This window comes from Urocitellus parryii, chromosome 2 (genome assembly GCF_045843805.1).
Source record: "Urocitellus parryii isolate mUroPar1 chromosome 2, mUroPar1.hap1, whole genome shotgun sequence".
In the NCBI taxonomy this organism is placed as follows: Eukaryota; Metazoa; Chordata; class Mammalia; order Rodentia; family Sciuridae; genus Urocitellus; species Urocitellus parryii.
The window spans coordinates 97,149,200-97,161,254 of NC_135532.1; the positions used below are offsets into that span (position 1 = coordinate 97,149,200).

At 32.5% G+C, this 12,055-nt stretch overlaps 1 protein-coding gene across 1 annotated transcript in view; it reads left to right on the forward strand.

The window, feature by feature from the left end:
* The window catches only part of Dnajc13 (DnaJ heat shock protein family (Hsp40) member C13), a 120,614-nt gene that overhangs the window by 19,723 nt on the left and 88,836 nt on the right, over nt 1-12,055 (forward strand). The window contains exon 2 of the mRNA XM_026383836.2: nt 1,449-1,529. Within this exon, the coding sequence (XP_026239621.1) occupies nt 1,462-1,529 (68 nt within the window). The 5' untranslated portion in view covers nt 1,449-1,461. The remainder of the gene's footprint in view (nt 1-1,448; nt 1,530-12,055) is intronic.

The window sequence follows — 12,055 nt, forward strand, 5'->3', positions numbered from 1 at the left end:
TCAGGTGCTGAGGGAAAGGGAAGTGACTGCTGACAGTGTTTCTTACTGTGATGAAAGTGTTTTAAAAATAGTGATGATTGAAGAACTCCACATACACCAAAAACCACTGAATCTGATGCTTAAAGAGTGAATTTATGGTGTGTGAACTTATCTTAGCTGTTCTTTAAATGCTTTCGAATGAAAATTTTTTTTCTAATTGTGAAAGGAATATGATTTTTAAAAGTTGGTATATAAAGATGTAGACCAACCTTAAGTTAGCCACAATTCTAGTTATTCCATTTGCATTAACACTCTGGTATGTATGCTATAATACTTTTAGAGCATTTTTAATTATTAAGGCCAAGAAGTTGCCAAGCCACAAAAGAAAACAATTACCATATTCATTTTTAAATTTTATTCAAAATAAAGTGATGTAGTGTTTTGAAATTTTATCATCAGTTTTTCATTAGTAGCCATCCCAACAATGATCCTGTAGAATTAACTCAATTTGATTTTTTTAAATGAAATAAGTGGGTTCTGGATTTTATAGACTCACTGCATGTGACTGTTAGGAAGCTCATTCCATGTGTGATTCATCAGTCTCAGAATTTCAACAACCTTTATCTGTTATCTTGTTCAACCAGAGGACTCCACCAATCAAACTGCTATTAAGAGTTTCTGAATACTTAATTTCAGTTTCCTTTCTTATCTTGATTTGATCTGGTAAAAGCAGTTTGCAAGTATACTTTGATAACCCTGTCCCAGCATATTCGTAAAATGGAATACCATGTAGCCTTAACCATTTTCTCAATATTTAATTCCATGGAGAAAAGTTATTTTCTGTGAAAACAGGTTGAACAGTACAAATGACAATCTCAGTTTTGTTGTAAAAAATATGAATTTTCTAAATGTAAAGAGAAAGAATGGAATGATTATCTTTGGATGCTAGAATGAAAGACGACAGACTCTATGAACATTGTAGATTTGTTACTATGGACACATTACTTTTATAATGAGAGAATTATTACTTTTAAATTCTTATTTACAAAAGGTCCCCTTTAATGTGACAGTGATGACAAAGTGGCTAGCTGAACATAAACCTTTTGGAATTGTTTTGACACTTGGGAAACAATTTTTAGGTGCTCTTCATGAGTCAAGATATTTTTTTGCAATGTGAGATTCAAAGATTCATTTTTATTAACTGACAATTTTTATTAGATCCCATACACACAGGATGTTGGTCAAGAGCAGTTTTTGTCCTCAAGAAACCCAGTCCAGTGGGTGACAGTTGACCAGACACCAATAAAAAAGCTTTAAGAACATTGAACATACCACTGCCCTTAAAATAATCTTATGATCTTGTAGAGCTAGGAAAGTAAGGGAAATATCATACCTTTGATGTGGGACATTCAGGAAAAATTAAGAATATATAACATTGTAATAAGGATACCAATATTTTTATCTTTCAGGTTTCGGCACAAAATGAACATAATTAGGGAAAATAAGGATTTGGCATGTTTCTACACAACAAAACATTCATGGAGGGGAAAGTAAGTATTCCTTTTGGTTTTATTTTTCTGTGCTTTTGTAAAATACCATTTCAAACATTATTGTTTTGATATCTTGAATAATACTGCACAGATCAACTGCCTATTCAGTTCTCTTTTGAAAAGCATATGTGCACATTTTAAAAGCAAATGCTACATTTAGAATAAATTATTGTTCTTTTTTCTTTTGACATTTCTAGTTTTCTATATCTGTCTTGAAGTTTTTTTTAAGAATTGAAAAGTAAGGGCTGGGGATATAGCTCAGTTGGTAGGTAGATTGCTTGCCTCACATGCAGAAGGCCCTGTGTTCAATCCCCAGCACCACCACCAAAAAAAAAAAAAAAAAAAAAAGAATTGAAAAGCATCAGTTAAGAGGAATGTAGACCAGTTAGCCATTCTCTTTGCTGCTGTCAGTTAATTTTGAGGTTATACACTAATGACAGTGTTAACTATAATTCTGTTGCCCAGAATCTAACCTGTGTATAATCAACACATTTTCATATCCATTTGATTATCAGATGAAATATGTCATTAATTCTAGTGAAGTTTGTACACTTTTTTTTTAAGTGTAGTGAAATTTAATAATTGGATGTGTTCTTTTTTTCCTTAAGGGGTTGTTTGCATTTTTAGTAGCTTTCTTAGATAAAGGTATAAATGCTTCTGTTTCCTTTCTGTACAATGGATGGTAATTCCTTCACCTCAGATTGTTGTAAAGATTAAATGAAGTGATACTGAACATATGAAGGTTTTTAAGTTATGCCCTAAGTAATGAGTGGCACCTTCTTCATCATTGCAAAAGCAATTTGGCCTCTGGTCCTCTTTAGTACTAATGGGTAAAATGAGTGTTTCACACATGGACAGAGGTGACTACATTATTCTAAATCAGGTCTCAAGATAAAAGAAATGAATGCACAAAGCCATTAGCTTTTGTTTTTATTCTTCACTTTTTGTTTTTTAGTGAGAAAATGTGGCAAACTTTTGGGATGGTGCAACATTTGAACTCCATAGTGTTTCTGGTTTGCATTAACAAACCAACTATAATTTTGAAAGATTTGAATGTTTGATTTTGTTTTAGCAGATTAATTGTAAAAACTTCTAAATTAGCATAATTATTACCCTTATAAAATACTTATTTTATAAAAGAGTCTTTTATTTCTTTGAATCAGACTTGAAGAAAATTTTACATTTAAATGATTCTTATTTCTTCTCAAGTGGTAGATTGCTCTGGTTTTCATAACTTCTGTTTTTATATATCATCATAGCATACTCATGCATTCTAAAGAACAAACTTATTGAAAAGCTTTTTGCTTTGTGAGCTTGCCAGTAATTGTAATCATCTGGAAACTTTTTTTTTTTTTTTTTAATGTTCTTAGAGAGTAGTGACTAAGACAATTCTCTTTGATTTCCCTTATTTTTTGGTTAAAAAAAAATTGGAGCACAGCTATTTCTATGATACTAGAACAATTCTTTTCCTCTATTTATACCTTGAAACTTTGTTGTTGTTTTTATAACAGACTTAGTTTATGATTTATATACCATAAAGCTCACTCTTTTAATACAATTTAGTGGTTTTTAATGTATAGAATTTTGAACCGTCACCACTGTTTTTAGAACACTTTCATCACCCAAAAATACTTCCTCTTAGAACTGCTTAAGAGCAGTTACTCCTTTTTGCCTCTCAGCAGCTGGTGGGCACTAAACTACTTCCTGTCTCTGGATTTACCTATTTGGAACATGTCATGTAAATGGAATGATACAAAATGTGGTCTTTTGTGGCTGGCTTGTTCCACATAATATTTTCAAGGTTCATCCATGTTCTAGCATATGCCAATGTTTCATTTCTTTTTATTGTTAAATAGTATTCTGCTGTATGGATATACTGTATTTTGTTTGTCCGTTCATCAGTTGATAGACATTTGTGTATGTTCTCTTTTACTGTTTTGAATAATGCTTCCATGAACATTCATGTACAAGTTTTTAGGTAAATTATTATTTTCATTTCTCTTGGGTATAATACCAAGGAATGTGTTATCTGATTTAACTTTTTGAGAAATAACCAAATTGCTTTTTACATTCCCATCAACATATATGAGTTCCTATTCTTCATTATTGCCAATACATATTATTGCCTTTTAAAAAAAATTTAGCTATCCTAATGAGTATGATGTAGTATCTTACAGTTTTGATATTCATTTTCCTAGCTAATGATTTCAAGTATCTTTTCATGTGCTTATTGGCCTTTTATATATCTTTTTTTTTAATGTCTATTCACATCATTTACCTGTTTCTAAATGGGGTGGTTTTTTCATTGTTCCCTGTAAGAATTTATGTATTCTGAATACAAATTCCTTATCAGATAATATGATTTGTAAATATGTTCTCCAAATTGTACAGGTTGTTTTTTCACTTTTTGATTTCTTTATTTTTTCTGAAATGGGTTCTGGTTATGTTGATTAGTCTAGTCTTGAATTCCTGGGCACAAGTGATCCTCCTGCCTCAACTTCCCAAGTAGCTGGGACTACAGGGGTGCACCACTATGCCTGACCTTCATTTACTTGATGGTATTCTGTGAAGCACAAAGTTTTTAAATTTTACACTTGTGACTTTGGTGTTATATCTAAGAAGCCATTACCTAATCTAGGGTCACAAAGTTTTACTCTTGTGTTTTCTTCTGAGTTTGTAGCTTTGAGTTAATTTTTGTATATGGTATGACGTTAGGATGCAAATTGATTCCACTAATAAAATACATATGGTAAAATACATGAAGTACATCTGTGGAGGTTGATGAATTGTACCAACAGTGTGGCTGACATCCACCTCCCCAGACAGGACCTGTAACATTCCTATCACATGTGAGTTAATTTTGCTAAAAACGTAGCTGTAATTTGAATAGGGATTGTATTGAAACTGTACATCAATTATGGGGTTATTTCTACCTTTATAGTGTTAACTTTTCTGAGCTATGAACAAAGAGATCCCCTTTCTCTTTGGCTACTTGGCATTTATACACCTCACCTTATTCGAATATTTTAAAGTTTCTTTCAACAGTGTTTTGTTAATTTCAGTGTACACACACTCTGACCTGTTCGATCTACCCGTAAGATGGCCTCGGCCCTGACTTTTGTCATTACTGTGACCTCACAACTCTAAAAAATGGTTTCGTCTTTCCTGATTTTAAATGTCTTAAGGATGGGACCATAAAAAATAAAAATAAAACATCCCCCCTCCCCAAAATTTTATTTCACTGCATGATTATGTACCTAATTTAATTGTACCAGCATCATTTGTTGAAAAGACTGTTCTTTCCCCCTTGAATTGTTTGTGGACAGTCTGTCAAAAATCATTTGACCATAAATTTATTTATTTCTGGACTCCTAAGTCTACTCCATTGATCCTATAGCTTATCTTTATGCCAGTCCCCTCTGCCTTGATTACTGTAACTTTGTACTATTTTGGAAAAGGGAAGTATGAGTCTGTAACTTGGTTATTTTTCAAGATTATTTCAAGCATTCTGTTTTATTTCATTTCCATATGAATTTTAGAGTGAGTTAATTTTGCTAAAAAGGTAGCTGAAATTTGAATAGGGGTTGTATTAACTGTAGATCAATTATGGGAGTATTTCTACCTTTATAGTGCTAACTCTTCTGAACTATGAACAGGAATGTTTCCAGTTATTTGGATATTTTAAAATTTTCTTTCAACAATATTTTGTTATTTTCCATGTACACACCTTGAATCTTTTAACTTCTCCCCTAAAACAGTCTGTGCTTTCCATATAGCGTCATTTCATTGGGTTGTGTACATTATTATGTAGCACTGAAACTTTTATTATGTTTGTTTTATATGGCCAATTCTAATCTAGGTTTAAAGTATTATCGCCAATGTTAATGTGAAGAATAAATGACCAACATTAAAATTTTTCTATTGTTTCAAAGTAGCCAATTGAATTATCTCTCAAGAAATATTTTATATACAACAAATTTTCCATGTGATTTGAGAGACTTAGGGACTCAGCTTTAAGAGACTCCATGACTACCTTTATGTTTCTGACCCAGTCCTAACATTTTAGAAAAGTATTATTGATGGTGGCAATAAAGATGAATAAATATTTTTCCTTCTCTTCATATACCTACTAAATTAAAGATAACCTCCAGATATTCTCACTAAAGACGTACGTGATGCATTCCTTTTACCTTTGTTGTAGTTTCTATTATGCCCCATATCCTTTCATTAATGCAGGTCTGTTCACCATCAATCTAGAGATTCTCTTGGCTTGCAAAGTAGCTTTTCTTCTACCCTTATTATTTTTTCGCCCTTGCACAGTATATACATAATTTAATTACATGCTTGTTCTGAAAATAGTCTTCATGAAGACTTTTCTCTCACAAAAGAGCAAAATTTCCTTTTTGGCCTATGCAAGCCATTTCAGACAGGAAGGAAGGTGCAGATGTTTCAGTTAAAGCAGAAGTGCTGATTCACTGTGGAAAACTTCATGATAATGTAAGTCCTTAAGTTTTTCTGGATGGAAATTACAGGTAAAATCTATTTGTGGATCAATTTAATATTTTTATATATTGTAGCAAATGTTGAGTAGCATTTTAGTATTCTAATAGGATTTTAATTGTAATACATTAGAATATATGGTGACTAGTCTATGAAATTTAATTTCTGAACTATGAACAGGGAATGTTTCCACTTATTTGGATATTTTAAAATTTCTTTCAACAATGTTTTGTTATTTTTCAATGTACACACCTTGACTCTTTTAACTTCTCCCCTTAAAACAGTCTATGCTTTCCATATAGAGTTGGAATAACTCGGTGAGAAAGATGCCCCACAGATATTTGCAGAGTATGTCCTATTACTATTTCTTTTCTTTTCTGAAGAATATAGTTTCTGATATGAATGAGCTCTCTTAGGTCAAAATGGAGATTGACAGATGCTCACTGCATTTGAAGAAACTCTATGTGGTGATTAGATTTAGGGCATTGAGAGAAAATGAAGTTAGTGAAGTTCTGACACTTTTCTATAAAAAACAGAAATAGAGTTTTACAAGAGAAGAGATCCCCTTTCTCTTTGGCTACTTGGCATTTATACACCTCACTAATTCTGATAACCCTAAATGCCACCTCATTAATTCTAATAACCCGGGGTGTCCTGAGAGGTTTTTTTTTTGTTTTTGTTTTTGTTTTTTTTTTTCCTGTTTTGTCCTAGCTCTTGACCCTGCCTCTAAACTTCAGAAGAGTGTGACTTAAATTCTCTGTGTGTATTCTTTGTGTAACTCTCTCTGACTATTATCAAGCAGTCTGGGATTTGAACATCTTCAATCCAGAAGTGAAAATTGGATCATATCTTTATAAGAATCTTAGAGCTAGAAAAAATATGGACATTGTATCACAGAATTTTGAGTTCTTAAAATACTGTTACTTCATGAAATACTCCTTGTTTCTTCCAAGAGAGGTGGGGCATCTTACTCACTGATTTATTAAAACAAATATTTGCAGAATATATCCGGTCACTATTCTTTTCTGAAGAGTATAGCTTTTGATATGAATGAGCTTTCTTAGGTCAAAGAAGAGATTGACTAGAATCAAGTATCCTAGTGATATAGCCAGATGAATGACAGTTTGTTCATTTTGTTCTGAGTTTTAAACAAGAATTTGCTAAAGCCATCATGGCTGTTTAAAATGTAAGGATTCTAATTATAATTAATTCAGTTATTCCATTAGAGTTTTAGAATCTCCTCCCCTTTCCCACTATTAGTCATCTAGCAGAATAATAGCAATAGGAACAGCTAACATGTTTTGACTGTTTACTTACACACTAAACACTTAAATGCCAAGCACTTTACATGGATTATTTTTTGTAAGTAATTGTATGTATTAGCTACATCATTCACTTGGGAAGACTGAAGCTTAAAGAGACTAATCAGGTTATCAGAGAATATGTAATCGGTAAGAGTTTCAGGTAATACTTGAATCCAGGCAGTATGACCCCAGAGGTGGTGGGCTTAACCCTAAGCTGTGGTGCCTCCTTTAGCAGTGCTTACCATTTATCTCCTAACTCTGTGAAAACTTTTAGTTGTCCTTAATTTTATTATTAGGTGGACAGAGAAGCCCTAGTTCAAGTAACTGGATTCTCAAAACCTTGAATAATAAAAGGAAAAAATCATAGGTTCTATGAGGATCTAAAGAGTTTGAAAAATTGATGGTCAAAACTTATCGTAAAATGGTTGATGAAACTAGGATATTCAGCCTAGAAAAAAAGAATCAATTGATCATCAGATTGAAGAAAGAATCAGTAAGCTTTATGTGAAGCGAAAGACAGAGTTTGGATCAGAAGGTTAAATTTGTGGGAAATTATGTATCAATTTCTTTCTGAGGATCTGTTGCCGATATCTATGGAACTGGGAAATGATAGAATTGCTTTTACGGAGGATGAATTCCCTTTGAATAGTAGTGAACAATTAAAACTAACCAGCCTTGCCAGTGGTATTAGGAAAGTTTAAGCTGTATATTATTGGACTTAGTGGGTGACATAAAAGCTGTCTTCCTAGTTTGATTAGATCTGTTGGCTTTCTTGAGGATTTTGAGCTTTCAAAGTAATACACTGCCAGGCACAGTGGCACATGCCTATCATCCCAGCTCCTCGGGAGACTGAAGCAGGAGGATTACAAGTTCATGGACAGACTAGGCAACTTTAATAAGAACCTGTGTCAAAAAATGAAGAGTGATACAGATGTAGCTCAGTGTTTAGTAAAGAGCCATTGAGCTTAATCCCCAGTACCAAAGTGAGTGAATGGATGGATGGATGGATGGATGGATGGATGGATGGATGGATGGATGAGTGAGTGAATAAAATTAATACACAAAGGTTTCATTCCCTTCAAGAATTTGAGAACCATTACTAAATAATAAATCTTTTTTTGTAATTTACTGAAAGAAAACAATATTAATTTTTTCCTATTAGAAAACTGAATGATATGAATTTTCTGTATAGAAGAGTATGACATTGTGATGATAACCCAGTATATTTTGGTTTATCTCTTTATATCAACACTTACACATGGCAAATATATCCAGGACTGAAAGTAGCTTTCAGGCAATGACTGACATGACCACTTTGAAATTCATTTCAGATGTCTGAAGTAAGTAAAAACAAATTGTTAGAAAGAAACTCTTTCAAAGACTCTCTTTCTCTCTCTCTCTCTCTCATTGCTGACATATCACTGAACCTAGCACAGAGTTGGGTGCTGATTTAGTACTGGGTCAGTCTGTGAAATACCTAATATAGTCTTGTTCTAACCTGTTAGTTTTTTTCCCTTAAGAGGTGGAGGGAGTGGCCACAAGAAAATAATCATGTTATAAAAAATTGTTTTGAATGAGAAAGCAGTATTCACAAAGATTAGAAAATTTAAGGGTGTTTTAAAATTTTTATTGGGCTGGGGATGGGCTCAAGTGGCAGTGCGCTCACCTGGCATGCGCAGGGCGCTGGGTTCGATTCTCAGCACCACATAAAAATAAAATAAAGTTGTTGTGTCCACCGAAAACTAAAAATAAATAAATAAATAAATAAATAATTCTCTTTAAAAAATTTTATTTATAGAAATTAGAATAAAGGAGTGTATTTTAATATTTTAATATAAATTCAGTGTGTCTATTAAAAAAACTTAAGTAAATGAAAAAAATGCTCACATCACTAATCATTTAATTTCTGAACTATGAACAGGGACTGTTTCCACTATTTTAAATTTAAAATATCCAAATGATTTTAATCAGAACCACATAGGTACAATCTCACCCCAGTAAGAATGACTTACATCAAAATGACTAAAGTCATAAATACTGGTGAGGATGTAGAGAAAACGGAACCTAGCATACTGTTGATAGGAATGTAAATTAATTCAGCCATTATGCAGAACAGTATGGAGGGGCCTCCAAAAAATAGAACTACCTTATGATCTAGCAATCCCACTGCTGGGTATATATCCAAAGGCAACAAAATCAGCATATCAAAGAGACATTTGCAAAAACTTTCATGTTTATTGTAGCACATTTCACAGTAGCCAGGAAATGGAAGTATCCTAAGTATCTGTCAGCTGATGAATGGATAAAAGAAAATATGGTACATACACACAATGAAATACTATTCAGCCATAAAGTGAATGAAATTCTGTCTTTTGTGACAACTTGGATGAACTGGAAATCTTTAGTGAAATAAACCAGGCACAGAAAGACAAGTACTACATGAGGTCACTCATAGGTGGGATCTAAAAAAGTTGATCTCAGAAGCTGCAAGTAGCAAATGATGGTTACCAGAGGGTATGGAGGGTAAGGTGAAGAGAGGAACAGAAAAAAAGTTGATAGGAATAAGAAGTTCTGGGAATAAAGTGCCTGTTCAGCATGAAAGAGGCCCTGGGTTCAATCTGAGACCACCAAAAAAAAAAAAAAAAAATATGCTGGTGTTCTGTTGCACAGTGGTGTGTCCATAGATAATAACAGTTATATTTCAAAAAAAGTTAGGAAAAAAAGATTTTTAACGTTTCACCATAAAAATATGGTAAATGAATGGGGAGGTGAATATTTTTAACCTGTGTGCTTTATACAATATATACCTATATGGAATTATCACATGGTACCCATTAAAATGTGCATAATTTTAAAGTTTTTACATATCAGTTAAAAATGATTTTAATAAATAAAAGATGTTAGAAGAGGCCCAGGTGTGGTCAAGACTGGAAAAAGAAGGTACAGGAGTGAAAACATTTTCTTGACTTATCCTCTGAGCCTCTGAGACTGCACATAACAGCAGTTAACTTCTGGAATATTTCAAGCATTTAATTCTTACATTTTTTACTTGAAGAATAAAATAAATATAGGTAGTTTTACTTTAGGATTATAAAGATTCTCATTTTTTACTCAAACTGATTCTGCAAAATAGAATATATGAATTCATATTTCTGTTGAACATTCATTTCCATCGTGTAGTCTTTTAAGTTAAACATTGACTTGAGCAAAATATTTATTTCCCATTAATTGGTTAAACCTCTGAAGTTTTGTGACTCTTTAGCTGTTGAACTATATCCTTGGCTTACTTCACTTATCCCCCAACCCTCACTCCAGATAGAAACAAAGGAATGTTTATATGTTAGAAGGAAATGCTTTCCTTTTTTTTAGTTTCCCACTTAACTTTAGACATGTAAAATTGGGGGAAAATTCATAATACAGAATTATTTCTTAATGAATATATGATAAAGATTAAGTATATTGTTTTCTTTTGCCCAAATAGAAACAACTTTGATCTTTATATAATATGCTGATTAGAAAAAACGGGCAATAAAAATTGGAATCTTTTGAGATTGCTTTTAATCTTAATGGGAATACTTCTAGGGTGTTATCCTTGAGTCTAATAAAGTCTATTGGTTTAAAATAATGCATGTGTTTTTAATGTATTAGTAATCTAAAGCAGAAAAACATGTTATTCTCTATTGATATCAAAAACGAATTTGATTTAATTTAACATCCATTTTTGGATATTTTAACTGAAACATAATTTTAAAATATCTTAACTATATGTACTTCAGTAAATATGATCAGTTATATTAATGGATTTTTCAATATTGAACTGTTTTCCTAAAATGAGTGTGGATCAGGAAGCAGAGAGAGAAAGAGATCTCCACTTGTCAGACATAAATATATACCACAGAGCCACAGCCCACAATGCTCCACTTCGTCCAACCACACCCCACCTGCCTTTTGCTACCACTCAGTTACTCCCACCAGGTGATTAATTCACTGATTGGGTTAAGGCTCTCATAACCCAATCATGTTTTCTGTAAACCTTCTTGCATTGTCTCATACATATGCTTTTGGGGGACACCTCACATCTAAACCCTAACCCTAGTAATTACTTTAAAAATTGGGGTTTTTTTTTTTTTTTTTTTTTTTTGTGTGTGTGTGTGTGTTATCAGATTTTAGTATCACTAAGAGAATTGAGAACCTGTCTTCACTCTGTTTCCTGGAACAGTTGAGAAGTATGGGCCTCTAAGGTTTCTTCTGTCTTGAAATTGCTGGGGCCTGCTGCTTTGGGAGAGTACAGTTCTTTGTGGCTTTATTAAATTATTCTATTTAGTGGTTGATGTACTCTTTAGTTTTCAGATTTGTCAGCCACAGTGTTACAGTATTATTTTTAAATGTCTTCTGTATCTAGAATTATTTTTATTCTTTTTTTTTGTTTTTGTTTTGTACACTGAGGTTATGCCCATTTTAATATTTCATATTCAAAGATCTATTTTTTGAACTTTAATTGAATTTTCTTATTCAATTTCCACCTTTCTCATTCTGAATTTCTCCCTTTTCTAAAAGATTACTGATAACCAAATGGTTTTCTTGTTTGGATATGTTACTTTAAGTAAAGGAAATGAAGTGAGAAGTGAAAATTTCTTGCTTGTGGTACTTATAAAATTGCACTACTTTAACGTAATAGGTAGTTGCTTAAGTAGAAATTGATTCCTCATATGGCTGTGACTG